General features: G+C 39.9%; 1 protein-coding gene across 1 annotated transcript in view; it reads left to right on the plus strand.

Moving 5' to 3' along the window:
* Window positions 1-317: 317 nt before the first annotated feature.
* Window positions 318-25,321, plus strand: part of LOC117963961 (XK-related protein 7-like) — a 48,698-nt gene continuing 23,694 nt past the window's right edge. Inside the window, exon 1 of the mRNA XM_059004220.1 lies at window positions 318-1,099. Coding sequence (XP_058860203.1) covers window positions 561-1,099 — 539 coding nt within the window. The 5' untranslated portion in view covers window positions 318-560. The remainder of the gene's footprint in view (window positions 1,100-25,321) is intronic.

A 25,321-nucleotide genomic window follows, 5' to 3' on the forward strand; every position in this document is an offset into this window, starting at 1 on the left:
AATTTATGACATCACAGAAACCCTAGATGGAATTATTTTTCTGTAACACACTGAAGCCCATCTATTATTCATGTATATATATATATATATATATATATATATATATATATATATATATGATCGTCCAGATGTAACTAAAAGTCTGCTTTTGTTGAGAACAAAGTGATCTCCCTTTTGCAAATAGCTAAAGGGCTAGAAGCAAAACAGCATGAATAAATGGATGAATGTCCTAATCAATATCATATTACTAGAGGTTTGGTCTCTATGTTAATGAGCCAAACCATCCCTTTCCATGACAACCAGCTCAGGTTCAGCGAGCAGGCAGCGGCAGCAGCAGGCTGCAGCCCATCCACCATTCAATGAGAAAGGGAGCTCCGCTTCTTTCAGTCCGGAAGTCATCCATCCGGTCCTGATGCTGCCTTTTTGTGATATACATATATAGTGTTTTATATAAGAAATTAATAAATACATACATAAATAAAAATAATTTATTTAAAAAAATCCTCCCAGTCTAATCCGGAAGTCTTGATTTTTTTTTTTTTTTCTGTTCTTCAACAAACATGGCCGCTAAATCTGATGGAGCAGCCGTGTCTGTGCAGAATGTGAATCCGTCCAGGAGCCAGCCGATCCCGGAGCATCACCAACCCCAATACCGTCATGCCGGGAAGCGCTACTCCCTCCTGGATTGCTGCTGGGTTCTCTGTGCTATGTTGGTTTTCTTTTCGGACGGAGCCACCGACCTGTGGCTGGCGGTGGACTACTACCTGAAGCGGGATTACTGGTGGTTCGGGCTAACGCTGGTGTTCGTGGTAGTTCCCTCTGTGGTTGTGCAGGTGTTAAGTTTCAGGTGGTTTGTCTATGATTACTCGGATAGCAATAGCAGCAGCGGAGCGGCGGCGGCGGCTGCTGCAGCGGCGGGAGGGGATTTCAATTTCAGCACCAAGGGCAGCGACAAGCGGGGCGCTGGCAGCACCGCCGGGGCGCGGGCAGTGCCTACGGCAGCAAGCAGCAGCAGGAGCGGCCCCCAGACCTGCTGCAGGGTCTGCATGTGGCTTTTTCAGTCCATCATACACATCCTCCAGCTCGGACAGGTCTGGCGGTAAGAACTGCATATATTTTATACATTTAATGTGAATTGCAGTATAGGTGGATTAGAAGGAAGGCAGGGCTGGGTTCTCAAATACTGTGTTGCAGTGAGATATTATTCTATGTATTTTTTTTGTATAAATATTTCTTTATTTAGTCCGTTAATTTAATGTGTAGCATCATTATAAAAACGCTAACGTAAGGTTGATATTTAGTCCAGTCCAGTCTAATTTATCGTGGGTGAAAAGGTGGCAGTAGTTCTAAAGAGTGGTCTGTGTATGAGCACGGGTAATCTCGTAACTCAATGCATGAGATGTGCTCAAAGAGATATGCTAATCTAAGAGGTGTACTACATGTGCTGTGCATTGTGTCCCTGGAATTTTTTTTTTTTTTTTTTTTTTTTGCGTAGCATTGTGTGACAGTAAACTGGATAATGTTCTCCGGAGGAAGACGGCTTCTCGAAATCTTTTACATTTTGTGAAATAATAATAATAATAATAATAATAATAATAATAATAATAATAATAATAATAATAATGACAAGAAGAAGTAGAAGAATGATGATGCTAATTATAATAATAATACTTAAAAATACTACTTGTGGTGCCAACGTATGTAGAATTTATTGGATGATGATGAAACCCGTAGAATATTTTATTCTGTGTTATTTTATTAATCAAAAAATGTATTTATGTAAACTTAATTAACTTTCAATAGCAGTTTTTAATTTTACTGGAATATAATACAACATTTCCTTTTGCAGACAAATAGCTGTGAATAACACACATATTAAGTAGGTGCTAACCTCACTTACTTTGCAAACATCATTTGTAATAATATCGCCATGCAGTAACCCATAAGGACGCATTCTTACAATCACTTCCACGTTGCAAATCCTTTCACATTCAGTCATTTTCTCAGGCCGGCCTGTGGACAATGGGTTTGAATGGTTAGCTTGGTGGGCTCAACTCAGTCTCCCAAGGATATTACTCCACATCAACAAAATCCCCACACAGCAGTTTTGCACATTTGAGCTGCCTTTGCCTGGATGAGTGCTGGGACTGCTAGTTTCAGATCAGTATGAGCCTGGACGAGTGCTGGGACTGCTAGTTTTAGGTCAGTATGAGCCTGGACGAGTGCTCGGACTGCTAGTTTCAGCTCAGTATGAGCTGCATTCTCAGAGCTACTAGGGGAATCTCTGGTGACACCTGCTATCATGGCAGTGTAGGTTTGATCAATACAAAATACAGTTTTCTTTCTGAAACTGCTTTACATTTTTAACAATATTCAAAATATATATAAAAAGGATAATTGTGAAATAGTCTATCAAGTTTTCCCACCACACTCTGTTGTTAACCTATTTGCAAAAAATTGTGCTAAGTTATAGCCCCCACTTACAGACTTTAATATGTTAATTAATTAAATTACTTTTTTTCATTTTTTATGAATGAGAATATTTCTTCAGTGTTGAAGTTGCTTTAGATTCAATCAAACCAAAAGAAGGTGCTGCGATACAGTTCGTGTTTATCAGGTCAATACCCTGTTTTAACATTTAATCCCCATATTTACCATGCCTATAGAAAATCTGACAGAATGTCACCATATAAATGAAGTGGGTGTTATTTCTTTATCAGCGACTTCCTAAGGTATTTGCATTAAAACTTACCACATCATAAAAGAGTAATTTATAGGATAGTGCAAATCCCCAGTCATAAAATGATAATCTGAATCAGTGATCTGTTGTGTAAGTTGCTAAGGGACAGGTCATTTATCAACTGCTTGTCAAAAGCCTGAAAAAAAAACCAGTATAAATAAAAACCTTGTATAATATATATTAGATATATTAGTTTTAATTGAATAGTTTTCAGGGTGTTGCATGCTAAGAATATATAGATGCACTGTATGTTTCTGGTGATCCGTTTATAGTGTGTCATGTATTGCCTTCAGTCTAATGTAACATCAAAAGGTTAGGTCTCTTGTGTATTTACCAGAACCTCACAGGCCATACATTTCCTTTTGGTTCAACTGAATGATTCTGGAAACAGGATGTTATGAAACAGGCAGGGTAAATACATGTCTGTATTTATCTTTTATAGGTTAATAACAAACATATTGGGTGTCTGTTTGAAAGATCAAAAGGAGGACGTGTTTAGTCTTACACTTTGGTGTACCAGCTGTGCTGGGAGATGCCACAAGGCGAGATGACTGAAACAGACAATTATATACAACATGATTCTAAACAACAAGACTGAGATGTTATTTAAGAAAACTATGATATTTCATATCTATATTTATATTCATACACAGACAGACACATTCAAAAGTGAAAATATGCTGCTTGAGCAGGACCAGTATGATACAATAATTGGCCTCAAAAGAGCCATATTAGAAAGTGTGCGCTGTGTTGACTTTTTACATCTGTAGCTGTCTGTGTGTTTCTACGGGGCAGCTGTCTTCCCTGCATCAATCAGACGACATTTAATTTCTTTGACTGGGGAATTGAGTGATGGTATAACAAGAAAATATAGGGAAAAAAAATTTCAAAAGCCAATCATGCTGGCACATCTTGTGAAACTGCTCTGAAGCAGCCTCTAACAATGGCTTTTGGGCAAAACATTCATAACAAATTGATATATACTATTTTTCTTCTTTCATCCAAACTTTTTTCACCCTATGTTCATTTGCTTTAGTTTTAGCATGTGTCACACACTTTGTTAAATTGTCTTCACGAAAGCCATTCTTTATTTTAAGAGATTGCAAATGTTCACTAAAATGTTCACTAAACAGGGTCATAAGGCAGGGGTTTCTTAACAGCACAGATATTATATATGCAAACTCTTGCTTTAGTATTACTGTAACTTTGCTTTGGAAAATAGGGATGACTGAATCTTGCAAAGCTATGTTTCTGCAGATCCCGACAGTGTTCACAATGCTTACATGACTTCACTATAAAACTGGTGCCACAGCTGAATGTAAGAAGGTATACTACTGTAAGTGGACCCTCGATTCAGACTTGTGATGTTCTGCAAACTGTTTGCAATTCTCCTTGACAGCCTCTTAGCAGTTTTGTGACTGTAAACAGCTGTCTCTGTTTGGTGCAGCTCTTTCCATAGGGAGAGGGGTTAATTGTGTAACTGTTGCAGTTCTTGAGGAATTCAAAGGAAAGGGTAAAAATCTACTGTAAAAAGCGACAAGGCACATTTTTTAAATTAAGAAACAGTGGAAGGCTTTGTTGTTGCTCTGAAGTGAGGCACAATAGTTTATATTCTGTTAACTATTAATAAATAATTCACATCGTATTAACTGTAGGAATATCATAAACGTTGTACACTAAAGCTATACCTGTCAGCCAGTTGTTTAGTGATTTCTTCCACACTTCTTTTGATCCACTCTGTTTTTAAAATAGCATCCATATTACTCTGTAGACGTTCCCTAATGGTTGTCCATTCTGATATAATCCAGTCATCTTAGTAACTTTCTGGCATGTACATTCATTCTATGTTAGTTTTTATCCTATCCTACCCATTGGCTGTAAAAAAAAAGTTTCTAGATAAAAGACCATTGGGTTTTTTTTGTTGCTAGTTTTAAAGCTTGAACTGTCCAGAAAACACACATTTAGCAAGGATGATCAGAACAGAGCCTGTATAAATAATCCATATGAGGTGTTACATTTTTAAATCGTTCTGCTTCTCATTACTAAATCTACAGTTTGGCATTTAATTATGACTGAATATGTCTGTTACTGCTTACAGTCTATTCCTCTTGCCGCTAATTCACATGTCTAGTGACAAATTCACAAATCTCTCATTTGAACAATCTGACCTTGGCCTGGGCGCCTGTGGAAATGTGTCACGACAAGTAATTTCTGTGATAGGAATTCAACAGGAAATTGTGTATGAGTTCATTGATAAGAACATTAATATGAATAACTGGCCCTTTTATAAAGTGTTCCCTTTTTGTTCAATAAGGATATATCTCAGAGGGAAGTACACTCACTAGTAAGCCAGTATATAGTTACTATTGTTATTTGGGTTAACCTGGGCTTGCTTCATCCACTGTACCACACCCAAACATTGTGTACAGTACTGTATGTGTGTGAGGGGGGCTCTGCTCCTAGACACTAGACAGTACTTCAGATAAGATTAAAGGCCCCATCTGCTGTGTTACAGGTCCCATGGGCACTTGTGAAAGAAAACCGCAGGGCATTACATCCTGTTCTCTGATTGATTCCCTTCACCTCCCCCTACCCCGCCCCCATCCAGAACAAATCGATTACTACAATTCTGTATTGGGATAGGGCCAGGGAAAATAGCCACTGACTTGCTGTGTTGCTGAACGCCAGCTGAACAATGGGAACCCCGCTCATGGATGTTCCAGCTGAACAATGGGAACCCCGCTCATGGATGTTCCAGCTGAACAATGGGAACCCCGCTCATGGATGTTCCAGCTGAACAATGGGAACCCCGCTCATGGATGTTCCAGCTGAACAATGGGAACCCCGCTCATGGATGTTCCAGCTGAACAATGGGAACCCCGCTCATGGATGTTCCAGCTGAACAATGGGAACCCCGCTCATGGATGTTCCAGCTGAACAATGGGAACCCCGCTCATGGATGTTCCATGTGTATACTGGTCAGATCAAGTCTGACCACCGTGTGCAATATATAGTCAAATCTTTATTGTCTATAGTAACAACTCTGATTGGTCCTCATATATGTATATATTACCTGGGTATACGGTAAAGGCTATCTGTCTCAAGGCAACTTTTAGATCAATGAGAATCCTGTATAAGCAGGTCCACCAAACTCATTTGACCTGAGCCAGATTCAAACCCAGGACTCCTGAGCTAGCAAGGAAGGAAAGGGTGCCCAATTAGCCCTTTCACATACATTTATTTTGTCTTTCCTGGAGGTACAGCGGTGAACACATTGAAGGATTACACTCATAACATCACCAAGGCCCTGTTACTGTTCAAGAAAGACCTCATTACCGCTGTTGTGGCCATGGCATTCGCTGAATGAAAAGTAAATGATCTAGAAATGATCTATTAAAATCACATCTTTTTCATAGAATCAAGCCTCATAAGGGCTGTATCAAGTATTCTTAAAATGGCCTTTTAAAGACATAGTTAGATGATTAGGCCAAGTACCACTCGACCGCTTACTGAAAGAAGGAGGAGAGCAGTTGAGGCGCGTGTTTCATCAATATGTGCATGCTGGTACATTGAAGGAGCCTTGTAATTGATATTGTGATCTAGGTGGTGGATTCAATCAAATCATTCTGCACTGCTTTAAGACCCACATTTTTCCTTTTTTATGTGACCATTCAACCAATCCGGACTAGCCTAGCTAAAACACATAGATAGTGCTCTGTTTGTTTAAATGTTGTCACAAAGCAGGGAAGTAACGTGTATGTTTTTGACTGTAGGAGCATTCAACAATCAGCAAAGCCACTCACTTTAAACTGCGGAACACATTATCACTCAATCAGCCTCAGCTCTACCTTACTGCCCCCTGTCATCTGATTGTAAAGAATCTCCTACCATTCCCCACTGTGGTATATTACCCTGCCTGAACCATCTATTGCATCTGATGTATAGGGCAGCATGAGCTAGAATCAACTTTAAGGAAACTTCTTCATAATTTGGGATCATGCCTCATAGGGTGCAAGGTGGAATTCTTTCTAGTATACGGTTGTGCTCATTATACATGTAACCCATGGCTGCTCAGTCACATGTGTTGTATACAGGGTGCATGTTTTACACAGGGCATGTGTTATATTCTATACAATTCTGCAATGCATTTGCAATTTCAAGCCCATTAGGACCTCAGAGATTTAATCCTTGAACCTCAAATCGATCTCTATTCTGTTTTTATAAGGCATCTTGCTTTCTATTAACTCTAAGTAGTCTTGGGTGCTGCTGGTAATGAGTAATTGGAGTTTCAGTAATGCTATTAGACTCGGTGCACAACAGAGAAAACTGGTTAAGGGATTACCTGCCCTGCAGAAGATTTATATGTGTAAGGTTACTTGCTGATGGGTAGATCTGCAGCCGAATGTTTTTATATTATTTGATTCTCAGATGTTAAGGAGCATGACATGCTTATTCCTTTATCCTTTACTGAAATGTATCTGTTCCTCATTGAAGAGGCTGGTGAGATGAGGTTAAAAGCTCTATAACCCAGCCTGTCTATCTTTTTTTTGCTGTGGTTAAGACACCCGCTTAGGCTGTGCATGCTCGCTGGTTCATGCCCAGCCAATGACTAGGTTGATTCCAACTACATTTGATCATGATCAAAAAACATATTGGATATAAATTAGCAGCTATTGATAAGGCTGCATTTCCCTTTATAAACTGGAACCATGAACTATATATATATGTTCAAAGGCTTTCCTTTCATTCTTGTCTTTTGAAATTATGTACCAAGAATTGTATTACAAGCAAGTATAGAGTCATAGGTTAAATGCATACTGTGCACATTAATAGGGCGAAAACACAATAGGTTAGTATAGTGAAGTTTTGGGTTTTATGGCTGGATCAGCAGAAATATTAATACCCTGGGGGCAGCCTGGTCACTGAAGATACACTGAATGCTTAGAAAAATACTTGCCATTGTTTAACTGCTTCCATCCAATAAACAAGCCACTAAAGGTGGATTGTCAGGTGATTCTGGACACTCTGGATGCTATAGTAATACAAAGCTATGACTTCATGATTTCACATTCTAAATAGCACACAGTCAGATTCGCATAGTAATTCACTACTGTAAAAATCGCCATTAGCAGATTTCTTCCAAACACCAATTACAATCTTCTGTACAATGAATAACAGCCCATATATTTTCCCTTACAAGACTGTCTGGGTTGTTTATTTCTGTTTTGGTGTGTTTATTTGGTGGGCTAATGACAATTTAGACTAAGTAGCTTTCAGAATCTGGCCCATTGTATTTTACTATCAGTTTTAGCAGGGATGTTTGATTGTTCTCTAGTCTAATTTTCCATTCTACCCGATTGACTACAATGATGTGTCGCAATTGTCTGTTTTGTCAGGTTATACCCGGAAACTCTATCAAATTTGTCAGGGACCTAACATTTCTCTCTGTGAGCTTATTGTTATGCGTTATATGTCGTTCATACTCCATTGATCAAAAAAGTCCAGTGCACCGATACTGTATTATTACTGTATGCATTTCAAATGTAAGCTATCTGATCTAGAAATAGCTCAGGACATGCACCGAAGTGTCATTTCTATTTATTTAATACTTGAAGAATCCAGAAGAAAAGCTATCCAGTTAATATCTCTTTACATTACTTTATTCACAGCCTTTTAAGGCAATGATTGTACCCAGTTGCTGCTTGATCAGAGTTGCCTGGACTCATTTCAGTAAAAACCTGGCTGAGCATTATGGTGACACTTTGATGAGATTTCATTGAAATGGGAAACTCTGGGGTGAAAAGTCTGTTCATTGGGTCAGCACTGTGATCCGCCCTCCCTCCCCCACCCCCACCCCCACGTCGTGTTTCAATTGAAAATGTTCTCCCGTTATGAGCAATAGACAAGCCATTCATTGACCTCTGTACAAAAGGCTTGAGTTTAACGAGACAGCCCAAGCCTATTATAGGTCACTTGCTTATAAAAGCAGCAGTGAACATATGGGCTTTTTGATGTCACAATCTTGAAGATAAGGTTTAATGATGGCACGAATGTTGTGAATATATTTAATCTCAGTGTAACTGTACTCCGACTAGTGAAAAGCTCAGGTGAGAAAGTAACTGTATATATAATAAATCTGACCCTCTGTGTGAGATTTGGTGGCATCTTCACTAAAGAAAGTTTCAAAGGGCATATTAGGGAACACAGCAGCCAGTGTGTTCCATGGAAAAAACAAAGTAGCGTTTCATTTGAGGGAAGCATTGTTATGTCACACACGATGTAGCTGACGCTAATGCCAGTCCCAGGCTGAATGATCCATTTGGGATTTCAGTCAAAGCACAAGAAGCCAGACACACACTCCAGTCTCGGCCCATGTGGACCCTTCAGTTTCTTTTAGTCTCTGGTCACAAAATTCTCATTACATAAAGATTTTGCCTCGTGCTGCAATGATTCTTTTAATACATATATTGTAATTCACATCTTTAATCACATTAATCAGCACAACTCCCAAACTAATTTCAATACTCCACTTCCAACCTGCTATCTCGCCATCAAATATACTGTATATACCGATATACAGTATAAGAAGGATAATCTCCTCTTGTATTCATGGCAGTAGTAGGAGTGGTAATTCATTTGGATGCAGTGTATGATTATTGGGAAAATGATGGTTGATATTACAGTGCTATGTTTAAGGTGCAATCCAAACATGACTGCCTGCCCACTGCATTGTTCTTCCGTTTCATTGCTATTATGGCTGGATGGGGGCGGAGTAATCATAGAGGCTGGGAGCTGCTGTGGGGTTAATGCACAACATTAATGCACTGGCCTTTCACATCCAGAGTCCTTGATTCGGATGTCTCTGGAGGCTCCCCCAGGAAGAAGTGTCTCAAGCCGGTAAACTCCTTTGTGTGTTTGCGTGCGAAGCAGCTTCCATATACTGCACCACAGCTGGCCAGCACTGCTCAAATAAGACCCTGATTGGATTTGCCTGGCGACGGGAAAGGTGCATAAGAGTATGTTGATAATGAGAAGAGGCAATTCCTGCCTTGATTCTTTGCTAGCACACTCCATTAGCCCCATGGCTGCTTCTAATTGTTTCTTGAATGACCCAGAGGATTTTAGCAGCTACAGCCTCACCCAATAAACTATTCCACACATTTATCATGGGGCTAGAACCTCTACAATGTGGATTACTCATGTCAAAAACAGAAACAGCCTTCATGTTTTACGCGGTTAACAGAGGGCCACTACAACCCCCAGGGATGGATTCTTAAAGCTCTTTACTTCAAATCGCTGTTCTTCGTCTTTGTTTGTTTTGAGAAAGGACAAATGCACCTTACAGTGTTATCAAACCAGAAGTAAACAGCTGAGATATTTGCAAGCAACCTAAAGTTGTTTCTTATTAATTTCCTTTCTGACAAATTGTGCAAATAACAATCTTTGAGAATTTAAATTGTGTTTAAATTGTAACCTAGCTTAATGGTGTTCTGCCAGTCTGACTATGGTTGATTGCAAAAGAGTAATTGACTTGTCAGGTCCCGTTACATAGCACAGCACTAAAATACCACTTTGCAGTTTGCACATGTGTAGCACTGCTAATAATTTGTTGTGCTAGTGCAGAGATTATTATGGATATTATGGATAGGTCAGCAGATGGCTGCCCGTCTAACAGAGATATACATAATTAATCAGTAAATGTATTTAAGAAGGGATGGGTAGAGAAATTACAGATGGCACTTGAAACTGATAGCGCTATACCCTCTGGACTTGAATTTATACAACATATAAAGAAATATAATCTGCTTTCTGTAAAAAAAAAAAAAAAACATTCAGGGTTCCTATAACTTCTAAGGGGGGATTCAATCAAAAATAATCCACCTGGGTTATTTTACTGTTCTATTGTGATATTAAATCAAACTTAGGTGCAGTAAATATAGGTGTTTTAAACTAAAAGCTTATTGAATATGAACTTATTGTCATGTGTATTTATATAGCACCCTGTTATGAATGCATGCAAGTTGTAAAACTGGCTGTTTTGATTCAATTGAGTAGTCTTGTTGTATTGGTAGAGTAAGCTGGTGGTCTTCAGAATGCAAGCTCATTTTTATGCATGGGCTATTGTGTTTTTGGTGGTAACTAGCTTATTAATTCCTGTGCAGAATGTGAAATATCTACTTATAAGGAATTCAGGTTCCACCACCTACCCCGGGGGTTATGGAAAACAAACCAAGTTAGCATTTAAAAATTCTGCAAATGTAATCTGACTTCTAAATAAAAGGCCCATATTACAATGTAGTCAGACAGATTAAAGGATCAAGCTAATGAGATCTGAGGGTGTTGAGGGTGTTTTTAGAGAATGATTCGCCAGTGTTAGAAAGATGATGTTTGACCTCACATGTACTTGTTTTTTTTTTTATATCTTAATACACATTAAAACGCGCTACACTAAAATGCTAAGAAAATGACCTCCTGTATATGTTCTGATGGCTAGAAAGCAAAGTGGTTCTTGTCCGTTTGTCATATACTGAACTATAATCTAATTCCTTTGAACACATTGTAGCTTTAACAGTAAACTATGCACCCCTGTACTGGTATAGCTATAATTACTTAGATATATGGGCTGTAAAAGTATGAAAAGTATCTTATTGATGGCTATTTACTGTCCCCTTCTGAGACACACACACACACAAGGTCTGCATAACAAAACTGTTGACATATTGGGATAATATAAAGGGGAACAAGCCTGGCTCTCCTTGCTAAGTCCTTCAGTTTGTATTTATGTGCTCCAGTGCTTGAAACCAGCATTCTCAGCCGTCCTGATTTATAGAAACTCTACGAGTTTGATCTAGCTGTAAGAGCTCCTCAGAGTTTTATTGTGGCTTTTGATGCATTACTAATACTAATAGAGCATCTGTTCACTGGAATATATTAAAGAAGAAAGGAACTACAGATTTATTATTGGTGGATCAAACCTTTACTTATGTACACACAGTCGTCATTTATTTGAATTGTTTTGCCTTGTTTCAAAATGCTGTGGAAATGCCTGAGATGGAGGTGGCTCAAAATGGCAATGTAGCAGGAAACCAGCCTTCTGAATTGCATGGATGACGGGTTGGTAACACAGAAATAACCCCTAATAAAGTGGGCACTAAAATATTATTTATTTCTTAGCAGACACCCTTATCCAGGGCAACTTACAATTGTTACAAGATATCACATTATTTTTTTACATACAATTACCCATTTATACAGTTGGGTTTTTACTGGAGCAATCTAGGTAAAGTACCTTGCTCAAGGGTACAGCAGCAGTGTACCCTACCAGGGATTGAACCCACGACCCTCCGGTCAAGAGTCCAGAGCCCTAACCACTACTCCACACTGTACTTTACATAGAAGTAAAATCTCTATTTGGAGAAAGATGCATTAGCTACATCTTGGTGTGGTTAATTGAAATCCAAAGACAACCTCTAATCTTAAGGGATTTATATATATTAGATAGCTTTAGGGTCCTTGAAACTAGGCTGCCGTTACTGTGCTATTCTAAGTTCACACTCACACTGAGATTAATAAGTGTCAACCAATGCGGTAATAACTCTGATTGGGTCAAACAGATTTGTAATGTGAGATTCATAATACTACAATATACAGTAACTCAATACAGTTATTCTTAACCAAATTAGTTTCAATCCTCTGAAGAAAAAGTTCATCTCTCTCTCTCTCTCTCTCTCTCTCTCTCTCTCTCTCTCTCTCTCTCTCTCTCTCTCTCTCTCTCTCTCTCTCTCTCTCTCTCTCTCTCTGTGTGTGTGTAGTTTCCATGAAAATATATGCATGCTTATATGCCTGGGGCACTTAACTTCCTGGGTCTATGAGACCATGTGCTCAGGTGGCTAGAACCTTGCTCACAATCCGTCACAATCCATTGGAGAGCTATTGAACCAGGCTGAGGGTTTCAACTCGCTCTATTGGGGTTGTGGAGTGACATGTACAAAGAGTGATAACCTGACAGGGGTCAGTCAGACAGTAAGTAGCTGGCTATTGTATAGAAGTCAAGTTTGCAGAATGTCAAAGTGCTTCAGGGGCCTAAATGCAACACGTCTCATTTCTGGAACATTGAAAAGTTTTAAAATGATCGTGTAAACCAGGCTTCGGAGATTCTGTGAGCAGCAAGGGTTGCTTTTATCATTTCACTTTTCAGGGTTTAATCAAAGCCAGCTTCTGTTGGAGTCAAGAATACATGACCATGTATCACATCCAATTCAGTAACAAGTTAACATTGCTCAAAGTCTATGGGGCATATGCTACAAATGTGTGAATTAAGAGCAAACAGATTTTAGGCAGGAATAAAACAGTCAAAAGAATAACACATAATTACCATGGAGCTCAATAGTATACAAGAGAGAACTGGTAAGAGGATAGAATTGTATACAGAGAACAGGATGCTTTATAGATAAGATACCAAAAGAAAGGATTGATCTGTCAAGTTAACTAGTCCACTGAATTAAATGGTCTGGTTAGGTAAGGAGAAATCTACATTGTGCACCATTCTTTTTATAGGATACGTTTATTCTAATTTGTTACACCTCAGTGCCTTAAATCAAAGAGTCACTTTTACGGGACGCCATTTAAGTGCAGACTTTGAAAAAGATATCCATCATCTGATTAGTTCCATTAATAGCAAGAGTGGCAATTAAGTTCAGAAAGCTGGACATGCAAAAATGGAATTTAAAATAACGCTGGAAGGCACAATCACAGAGAGCTTTACTTATACCAGGGAAGATCCCGGGATAGTATTACACAGCCAAGCCCTCACTGGACTGTGAGTCAGGTGACCTCTTCCGGCCAATGTGTGCAATGAAAGAAAATCTTTGATCTCTGAAGAATGAGACTCCAAATCCCACCGGAGCCCACTCTGGAGTACAAATGCTTTTTAAGTGTTTCATTCATAATTTCTTAGGAGAACCGAGAAGGCATATTGTCTGCAGTAGTAAACTGTGAGACTAAAAGGGTTGTAACCCGATCTGGGATGAGATAACATACAGAAATGACGTTCACTGGGATTAACTGACATGCTTACTACCTATTTTGCTAATAGCAGGATGAATCACTGATACTTTTAAAAGACCGATTGAAGGATTGAGGAAAACTCAATACTATATATACACCCATCATAAAAAATAATAATTCCATTTCAATTGCTACAGTTTTATGTTCGGCTTGTGCACATTGTGTATTTTTTTTAAGGTAGGCCATTCACACAGTAGTACTGTAGGAGAAAGAGATAATTTAATTAAATATGCCGTGGCTGCGATTTCTACTGTGTGGCTGAAAACCTTTCATTACAAACGGTTGTCTGAGTCCTCCACAAAGAGAGTCACGTTTCATTGCTCCTGGCTTGCTCTGCTATTCTTGAAACAGTAGGCTCCACTGTTTGCCATTTCTGCTGCTGCCACGTTTTTTTAATCAGGCTGCCACCTCATAATAATGGCAGCTTCTTTTTTTTTTTTAATTGATGTCACAATCCTACAATTCTAGGTGATGCAAACCTTTTGTCCATAGCTGTAGATCCCCAGTTTAGGGTGTTGGTGTCTGCCAGAGTCGTTACTTTTGTCCATAGCTATAGATCCCCAGTTTAGGGTGTTGGTGTCTGCTAGAGTCGTTACGCTCCTAGAGAACACCACAAAGGAAAGAAAGATGAGAGGGAGTGCACAGTCCACAGGCGACAATCTGCCTGCGCAAACACAAGAGACAGAATCCTGATTTCTCACAGTTTTCTCAAGATTTGTACTAACAGCTACAGCAAGAGTGCTTAGCACGCAGAACAGTGCTCAATAGCCTGGATGAAATATCAGCGCAGAAACATTAATTAAATCATTGAGTCAAGCATTCAAGGAGAATAGCCCAGATGAAGACAGAACTGCATGTCCAAATGATTATTTCCTGTCATGTGCTCCCCTTCAGTAATATCGTTTTGTTTGACTAGGCAAAAATCCCCTAAGAATTTAAAACAAAATACATATGAACTATCTGCCAAAATGGGATCAAACTGTGACAGCTCCCACTAGTGGCCTTATAAGAGCATTTCTATCCCGTCATTACAGGTTGAGTTCACTGCTTAAGTGCGGTGGACTACAAGTCATTAGGGTCATGTCCTCATTACGTCAAATTGAGAAATCTTGTAGCGGTGTCCAGAACATGCAGCAGCTCCAGGCTGCAATCTTACATTAGGGTACATTCACACTGTTCGTTATACAGTTTTATCTGTCGATCAAAGTTTAGTATGATGAATTCTACCGAAATACTAAAAGATGACACTTATTTAAGCTCCAGTAGCATATTCCAAACTTGACCCACCTCACCAATACATGCAGTTAAAAAAGAAACTGGGAAGATATCATCTTAAGGGCTAAGATAATGTTACATGTCAAATTGATTAGGAAGTGTAGCTAAATGCAGGGCTGTGGAATGATGCTTTCCCATATCATTCTTCAGTAAATCAGTCCCTCTTGTAACACTGTGGTTTGAAATTATAGGGCACAGGATTAGCCAGGGAAGTGGAACATCTCCAAGCCCCTGCTGTCATCACACAGTATTACAAACCCTTCTTTGGGATCAGGCTGTCTGTCTCAGGTCCTAGTCAGCCATGGTTTAGGAACTCACTGTTACTGTCCAACAGCTCCACAGGCAGACTGGCAGGCAGGAAGATGAAGTGTTCTGTCAGTTTGGAAAGCTCCCTGTCAGTCGCACAGGGCCGTTGCTGGTCTTGATCATTCCAACCCCCATACTTGCATGAAAGAACTTCTTCGATTATCAGTACAGTACTTTGCAAAAGCCTTTTCTCGTCACAGAACAAGCAGTTCAGTCACACAAGAGGCAGGTTAAAAGTCAACGGCAGTTCTTTTTGTGAGGGATCATCCTGTTCTTTTGAGTATCACTCGTGCTAAAATATGTTGACACAACGACATCAGTGTTATTTTGAATTTTCTTTTTGGAAAGTCTAGATGATCTGCATTGGTTTGCTTTTTTAACCTTTCTCACTAGTTTACAACTATTTTTGGCGATTTGACGCGTGTCAGCTAGGGCATTGAGCAATCAGAGAACAGCTTCAGTGCACGTGGTCCAGCATGTCATGTCGCTGCGAAAGTGTCTTGTCGCCAGTTAAAAATCGCATCGCATCTGGTGTGTGGAGACCTTAAGGCAGGCCTGTAATCTTTACGACTTTCTTTACGTTGATGAATGCTTCCAAAGTGCAAGCATAAACTTTTCTCCCCAGCCCTCACTAGCTAATGGAAACTATTGATGTAGCTTTTTTTGTAGCCGTTAATGTGAGGACTTTATGGGAAGGATTTATGGGGTGGATGTTTTCCTAATCCTCACCAATTTTGTTCTTGATCCATGTCTGGTTTTATTCTTTCCAGTCCATATTACTATATATATACAGTGCCTTGCGAAAGTATTCGGCCCCCTTGAACTTTGCGACCTTTTGCCACATTTCAGGCTTCAAACATAAAGATATGAAACTGTAATTTTTTGTGAAGAATCAACAACAAGTGGGACACAATCATGAAGTGGAACGAAATTTATTGGATATTTCAAACTTTTTTAACAAATAAAAAACTGAAAAATTGGGCGTGCAAAATTATTCAGCCCCCTTAAGTTAATACTTTGTAGCGCCACCTTTTGCTGCGATTACAGCTGTAAGTCGCTTGGGGTATGTCTCTATCAGTTTTGCACATCGAGAGACTGAAATTTTTGCCCATTCCTCCTTGCAAAACAGCTCGAGCTCAGTGAGGTTGGATGGAGAGCATTTGTGAACAGCAGTTTTCAGATTCTCGATTGGATTCAGGTCTGGACTTTGACTTGGCCATTCTAACACCTGGATATGTTTATTTGTGAACCATTCCATTGTAGATTTTGCTTTATGTTTTGGATCATTGTCTTGTTGGAAGACAAATCTCCATCCCAGTCTCAGGTCTTTTGCAGACTCCATCAGGTTTTCTTCCAGAATGGTCCTGTATTTGGCTCCATCCATCTTCCCATCAATTTTAACCATCTTCCCTGTCCCTGCTGAAGAAAAGCAGGCCCAAACCATGATGCTGCCACCACCATGTTTGACAGTGGGGATGGTGTGTTCAGGGTGATGAGCTGTGTTGCTTTTACGCCAAACATAACGTTTTGCATTGTTGCCAAAAAGTTCGATTTTGGTTTCATCTGACCAGAGCACCTTCTTCCACATGTTTGGTGTGTCTCCCAGGTGGCTTGTGGCAAACTGTAAACGACACTTTTTATGGGTATCTTTAAGAAATGGCTTTCTTCTTGCCACTCTTCCATAAAGGCCAGATTTGTGCAGTATACGACTGATTGTTGTCCTATGGACAGAGTCTCCCACCTCAGTTGTAGATCTCTGCAGTTCATCCAGAGTGATCATGGGCCTCTTGGCTGCATCTCTGATCAGTCTTCTCCTTGTATGAGCTGAAAGTTTAGAGGGACGGCCAGGTCTTGGTAGATTTGCAGTGGTCTGATACTCCTTCCATTTCAATATTATCGCTTGCACAGTGCTCCTTGGGATGTTTAAAGCTTGGGAAATCTTTTTGTATCCAAATCCGGCTTTAAACTTCTCCACAACAGTATCTCGGACCTGCCTGGTGTGTTCCTTGTTCTTCATGATGCTCTCTGCGCTTTAAACGGACCTCTGAGACTATCACAGTGCAGGTGCATTTATACGGAGACTTGATTACACACAGGTGGATTCTATTTATCATCATTAGTCATTTAGGTCAACATTGGATCATTCAGAGATCCTCACTGAACTTCTCGAGAGAGTTTGCTGCACTGAAAGTAAAGGGGCTGAATAATTTTGCACGCCCAATTTTTCAGTTTTTTATTTGTTAAAAAAGTTTGAATTTCGTTCCACTTCATGATTGTGTCCCACTTGTTGTTGATTCTTCACAAAAAATTACAGTTTCATATCTTTATGTTTGAAGCCTGAAATGTGGCAAAAGGTTGCAAAGTTCAAGGGGGCCGAATACTTTCGCAAGGCACTGTATATATATATTAAATATGGACTGGAAAGGAGGGCTATAGTGGAAAATTATTGACCCGAGGGAAGACTATTGTTATCAACAGGGGGCTATAATGCTCAAAGCTGCACCCTGGAGGTAACAATAGTCTTCCTGAGGAGCATTTTATTTTCTACTATGAGCTGAGTCTGCAGTACATAATAACATAAATAAATAACAAAATGTTTTTGAAGTTCATACCGCATAGTTATTAAAGTTTTTTTTGGCGTATAGCTCTCTGTCTGACTTGCTGACTGATGCATAATCCAGTTTATATCCCAGCCGTTATATTTGTTTACATCATCGAGTTGAATTTGTTTTAACCATTTTAGTGTTTTGAGCATCTTTTTTTGTAGCATGTTTTATAATTCATCTTATGTTGAGTTAGAGAACTGCTATTCAGCTGTTTTTTCACATTTAGCCATTTTTTCTTGTTGTGAGGAGTGCAGAGGAGAAGGGTGTTCCTTTGAAAAGGAGCGGGACTGACAGGGATGTGAACCAATCACATGACAGAGGGAGATTATTGCCCGGTGATGTAAGGATGTTAGGGCAATAGTTCAATCTATTTTTGCTCCTATGATGAGGTTTAAAACAATCACAGGCCAGAATTTTCAACCACCGATTTTATATATATATATATATATATATATATATATATATATATATATATATACAGGTAGTGGACAAAAAAATGGAAACAACAATGTAAAGTCACTTAATAGGGTGTTGGGCCACTATAGTATCCCGCTCTGTGGAATTCTCAGCGGACTGTTTTTGATGAAACTGGCTGCTCACGCCCCAGATTGAAATTTGCAGTCAATTGATCTGTAGTTGCTCGCCTGTTTTGCCTTGCACTTCAATTTAATGCACAGATATCACGATCCTGGAGTATGCGCTTACGCCCACTGTTACCCTTTGCTGACGATGCCTTTCCCTCGGAGTTCCATGCCGACATCACCTGAGACACCGTTGCTCATGAAACATCAGCAAGTTGATCTGTCTTGGTCACTGAAGTTTCCAAATGCCCTCCCAACAATCACCCCTCTTTCAAAGTCACTGAGGTCTCCTTTTGCAGCCATGTTAGCCATAATTATAGGCAACCAGGCCTGTCCAGCATTTTTATACATGACCCTAAGCATGCTGGGATGTTATTTGCTTAATTAACCCATGAGCCACACCTGTGTGGAAGCCCTTGCTTTCAATATATTTGGTGTCCCTCGTTTACCCATTTTGAAAAGAACTTTAAAACACACTTTAAAGTAAAAAGTTGTCAGGATGCTAACCATGAAAAGAAAAATTACAGGTACATTATTTAAACAGTTTAACACTTGGGGACGTGTAACACTATATTTTTCAGAACCTCGCTACTTACTCCTTAAATCTTTTTCTACTTTTTGTGTGGAAATGACAAAAGGTCATATAAGAAACAGATAAGAAATATAAATGAAAAACCATCCATAACAAAAAAAAAAAGAAAAAAAAGAATCAAGAATCTGGCAATCGTGGGCTACGCTAACGTAGCTATGTTTGTTCACGCTTGTAAACAGTATGATATCTCAAGTAAATCCAGTTTCAAGTGCACCAGATCATCTTATCCTGTGAGTCCTGAACAGCTGGGAGGCCAGCCAGATGTGCCCCCAGAATACCTTGTGCAGAAGCAGCCATGTGTGCCAGTGGCATAATCGGAATGTCTTCATGTCAGGGCTGACATCATCATAAAGATACATTGCCAAACCCAGGTATATACTGTATGGGAGCATCCCTCCTGTTGGGAGGAATAGACACTTGCCTGTTCAAATGGCTGCGTACAGTACTGGCTATGCCCTTGACTATATCACAGTTTAATACGTTTGCACTGTGCTAGACAATCACTGTGCTGTACCATGACTTTGTTATATTCAGGTATGCTTCACCATGCTTTCACTATGCCTTAAGGTTTGGTTGTGTTTATGGTCTGTATGCAGCCGCTTTCCACCAAGCTGATACAGACAATGTTGTAAAATGTAACTCGCTTTTATCTTTTTAATGTGCTAGTTTGCCTACAAATAGACCCTCGGAGGCAATCGCTCTCATTCCTCAGTAATTTTCATACACACACCACCTTGAAAGAGTAATGTTTATTTTGGTGGCGTGTACAATAGACGGCGCTTTATGCCTTTTGTAATTATGACTTAACACAGCTGCTGTGGATATGACCCTAATTATGCAAATGTTGTTATGTCTTTGTTGGTAATGTTCAAACCAAAGTAATAACCAGTTAGATAACACGATTACGGCTATCGGAAATAATGGCTTTGTAATGGAGGGTCATTACTGTGGAAGCCTGATCACAATGTGCTTTTTTGTATCAAGATGAAAGTGACAAATAAGAGGAGTCTTGTGAAAAGATTGAGTTGTGTTTGAAGGACATGGGCACCTGGTGCACGCACAGTTTACATATTAACATTGTTTTACAGAATAACGCGGGTGGGTGATGAAAAGCGTATAATATATTACGATTATTGCACATGATTGATGGACTAACATGAGTCACTAGTTACATAAATACCATACAATTGCACAGCACACCCTGTAATGGCTCTAGAAATTAAAGGCTTCAGTTTCTTCAATGTAAACTGCATTATACCAATTTATTTTGTACATTGTGCATTTAGAAGCCATTTAAAATAGCAAGTGCATAACAAAATGTTTTTAAAAACAGTGTGCACAGTGAATACATTTCAGCCAATTGAACACATTATATGTTAGTCATTAGCTGCTAACCAGTCCTCTGTAAAGAGATGGATTATGAGGACTCGACGAATCTCAGAACGTTATTCGGAAAGCAAAACCAGATGACAGATATACAAGAAATGGTAGAGATCTCCTCCCACAGTCGGCGTGCTGCAGAGCTCAGAAAGGTACTCGACTGGGCTCTGCTTTGTCCATGTGTGAGACTGTGCTGCTCTCCTTGTGCTCTCCCATCACACAATGGGAGGAAATTCACAAAAATGCTAAAGTGTCATTAGCGCCATTCTTTCTGAAATGAAACACCCACTGAAGTTCCAGAACTTGAATTAAAAAACCCAGGAATTGAATTTAAAAGCTCTAAGGTATAAAATGTTTATTTCTTTTTCGTTTTTCTTTTTTTTTTTTCAGAAACAACTATGCTAACGACTCTTGCATGTTCCACCTATGTGTTGTTTGTAGATTAACCCATTCTTTTTTCTAATCAATACTAGTCTGCCCAAAACACCTAAAATGGAAGACACAGCAAATGTGAATAACTGACAAGACCCTGTATTAGTAATGAATATAGAGTTGGTTGAAGTGTAAATAAATAACTAGTGTGACATGTTGAAACCTTTTTGGCTCTTTTTATTTTGTGAATATGGATATTGGGGAGGGGGGAGGGGGTACTTGTATTTGCTGTTAGGGGGAATAAGATTTCTATTGACCTCTGGTATTGATTCCTTGTTAGCACTGTGACTTCATAAACGCTTGACAACAGAAAGGACTTCATTGTGTTTTAAAAAAACACAGGGCTGAAGTCTCAAAGCTATTAACTCCAAAATGACATTAGAAAAAAAATTCAGAGCAGGAGAAAAAGCACACACACACAAATGACCAAACTAGAAATAAACATCAATTCAGGCTTTTAATTTAAGGTCCTGTACACTATGTAGTTAAGTGCATTTTTCTTATTTGATTTAGGTAAATAGTTTTAAGAATCTAGCCCGTAACGTCTTCTAACTCGAAACTGGAATTTGAAACACTATATACTCTACTAGATTAAATACAAACCACAACTTCAGTGTTGCAGGTCAACACAACCAGGGCTGCACATCGTTTTGAAAATTGGTGCTAAACTGTTTTGAAAATTTAGCAACAGAGACACACTTCCCACACGACACAAACCTTCTCTCCTGTGTATGTGGATGAGTGTGGGGGGCCATGTGAGCAGTCCAGACCCAATGAGAAACCATCATTATCTATGGTTGCTAAGGAATAAAAATGTAAAAAAATAAAATGTAAACATGTCTACTGCTGACACTATATGGGTACCCTGGTGCTAGAATCTAGCACCATAGCGCTATTTTCTGCTAAGAAATAAATAATAATAAAATTTACACCCCTGACAACACACAACATACATTATATCACATCATCCCCAGAAGCGGCCCTTCATTTTGCTCGCATCACTCTTTGTCATTAAAAGATACAAAAGCAGCTGCTGGTCCAGCAGGAGCTTGTTCATTTATTTAGCAAGGCAGGAGATGAGTAGATCCTCGGGAGGGAGAGATTCGGATCCCGTTGTAGAATAAAGAAACTGTTTCACCTCAAAGCAGGCAATAAAAAAAATGACATCAAAAAAAGGAATTCCATTTGAGAACTGTTAATATAATCATGGATTTCATTTGCTTTTGAATAAAAGCACAACCGAGTATACAATTTTAGTTTTCTAAAAAAAAAAGGACTCCCCTGTGTGACGTCTCATTTAGGCTATCATGACGAATCATGAAGGGTTTTGAAAACACAGTCAGACCCTGTAGCTACTGTAAAAATGTGATGCAACCAAACAAATTATTGATGGAGCTTAAATTAATCTTGAGATGCTGTCCATGATGTATCAATACAGCTGACTGCTCCTGAATGTTCCCTACATTTCTGAGAGACACTGTACCCTTCAGGTAGGATGTTTTACATGCGATGCAATGATCTGAAACCCCATAGTCATCTTTTTTTTCTTTTTTTTTTCAGCACAGGTTTTTAAACTGTCTTGTCTTCCTGTGTTTGGAAGTCTAACTGAATATCGGCAACGGAAGACCAAATCAGCTGAACAATATTTATTTGAATTCAATCTAACCCTGAGCTCATTCATTCTTAAGCCCCTTTCACACTGGCACTCCTACCCAGGTCTGTACCTGGGTTCTGGCTACCCGGGTCACAATCCCAGGTAGTGTGAAACCACGTACCTGGGTCGTACCCGCTTGAGACACACCAGGCTCCAGATTGCAGCAGGGATGAAGAAACATTTGCTCGAATCAACATTTGGGCCGACGGTTCAATCCAGAGAAGCTTGGATGGAAGCGTCCATAACAAGCTGCTTCCAGGGCATTGATACGCGCATTGTTTACTTGTGTCTGTCACCCAGGTAAACCCCGCTTTATTAAAAACAGTGTGAAATGGGCTCCCGAGAGGCGCATCCAGTAAAGGCGCTCTGCGTGGAGTGAAGGATGCGGCCTACAGCCTGGAGATCGCTGGTTCGAATCCAGGTTATGCCATCGCCGATCGTGGCCAGGAGTTCCCAGGGGGGCGGCGCACAATTGGCCAAGCGCTGCCCAGGTAGGGAGGGCTCAGGTCGGCAGGGTAATCCTCGGTTCACCGCACACCAGTGACTCCTGTGGCCGATAGGGCGCCTGCGGGTCTGCTGTAGAAGCCATTCAGATCTGTGTTGTCCTCCGGCACTTTCGGTCTGGTGGCTTCCCTGTAGACCTGCAGCGCGGAAAAAGACAGCTTGACAGGACACTTTTCGGAGGACACGTGTGTCTGCCGCCGTTTCCCGACTTGGCGCGGGAGTTGCAGTGGTGAACCGGGATAAAAATAATAATTGGGCATTCCAAATTCTGAAGAAAAACCGGGGTAAAAATCATTGTTAAATTAAAAGTGTGAAATCACGTACCCGACCCACATGACAGCGGGTCCTGACCCGGGTAGGTTCCGACCCGGGTAGAGCATGCCAGTGTAAAAGGGGCTTAGACTGCTGATTTGCTGTACTTCAATCTGTATTCCAGGTCCATGCTGAGTTAACCGCAATGCAGAAGCTGAGATATTCTGAGCACATCCTGTTGAGTGTTTCCAGCACCATTTCATATCAGCAGGTCTGATTCCAATATTTAAAAGGTGCCGATACAAGGGACGTTTAGGATAAACAAAGCAAACATTTATATGAGCTGCTCAGTTTCAGAGTCAGCATTGCATTCTTGTTGTGGGATATGTAAACAATGTCAGAGAGATAAGGACCCTTTAGTGAAAGTGGTTTAGCAAGCAAGATGTGATAATTGAGGATGATAGTGAAATCATTTCCTCAGCTCGTCAAATGACATTGGCCTGTCCTGTTCAGCTACTTATCTATTAAACGCAGCAATCGGGCCCAGAGGCTACTATCGCTGCCTGCCACAACCGGGAGAGTAATTGCATCTGAATGAATTATTTAAAGTTGTGTTTAACACTGGTGTACCTCTCAGTGATCGACATCAAAACCATAATAATATGTTTTTCATGTAGCTGCCTCAGTGCTTACCATAAAATGATGCCAACCATGTAAACTAAATATAATTACTGTGCCTGTGTTTTCAGAAAGCTGGTGTTCATGTCTATGCAGTAGGGGATAAGCGTGCGTACAGAAAGTGTGATCATTCTCTCCATGGATGTTTCTTCCTTTGAGAAATAAAAAATGACACAGTATTTTTGATGGTGTGGTTTAATCCACCCAGTCACAGTCATCTGGTAATCCTCATCCAGCAAGCCATTCATGTGAGCTGTAAGTAAACCCAGGGAGAGCTTCTGGGGTATTGTAACAGCAGCAGTGTTCAGTTCACTGGGCATGTGGGACAGCTCAAAGAGAGACAACCGATATATAATATGTGCTGCTACTGTATATATTATTATATGTACAGAAAACGACAACTTTCACTGTGCATTTATTCTTTCATTTAATAGAAGCTTCTAGAATGACGTATTGACATTTTTTCCTCCCTGTAATCTATAAATCATAAAACTAGGGCTTGCCTTAGCTTTGGCTAGCTTTAGTGTACTGTACCATGGTTTTCTGAATTTCACACCTTTGCTGCATAAAATACTAAACAAATTAGAAAAATCTACAGTCTGCTGCCTGTGAGGGAATTTGCCTGTAGTGTTTCCTTCCACAGTTCTCAATAAACTCACACACCTCTTTATTGAAAGACTCAGGTTGGGTTTTTTTCAAACACAATTCCAATGCTGTGCTCCGCTGGTAAATTTTTAATTAAACTTCCAGTGAATTGAATTGTTTCTCCGGACTGCATTGCCCAGCAGCTATAAAAGCACAGTGATGAAGTGCTGCGCTGGGATACTGTGTGGTGATGGCTGGCAGTCACAGTAATGGGAGGGAATCGGACTGTTGGTCTTTGGGAGACACGTACACTGCCCTGAATCCTCACCAGGGATCCATACAGCAGTAGAAGTTACAGTATTGCATGTTTTAATAAACCCTATCCCCCGCCCTGGCTCATAAAGCTGTACTCAGTTGTTACATAAGTCATACATTCTTGATGCTGTTTTCAAAGCGAAAGCCAGAGAATAACTTGGAAGCAAACAAGAAAACAGAAACGCAACAAATAACACTGCCTTCGACAGAAAACCTGCAGAGGCATGCTGGGACCTAAGATAGAAAAGAGGATAGAGACTCTAATAGCGATTGATCATCTCCTTTTCCCAGACACACATTCTGCTTTCCTCCTGTAAGAGTTTCAAAATAATCAAGTCACTTCTCCCTTCTAGT

Source organism: Acipenser ruthenus, chromosome 29 (assembly GCF_902713425.1).
Source record: "Acipenser ruthenus chromosome 29, fAciRut3.2 maternal haplotype, whole genome shotgun sequence".
Classification (NCBI taxonomy): Eukaryota; Metazoa; Chordata; class Actinopteri; order Acipenseriformes; family Acipenseridae; genus Acipenser; species Acipenser ruthenus.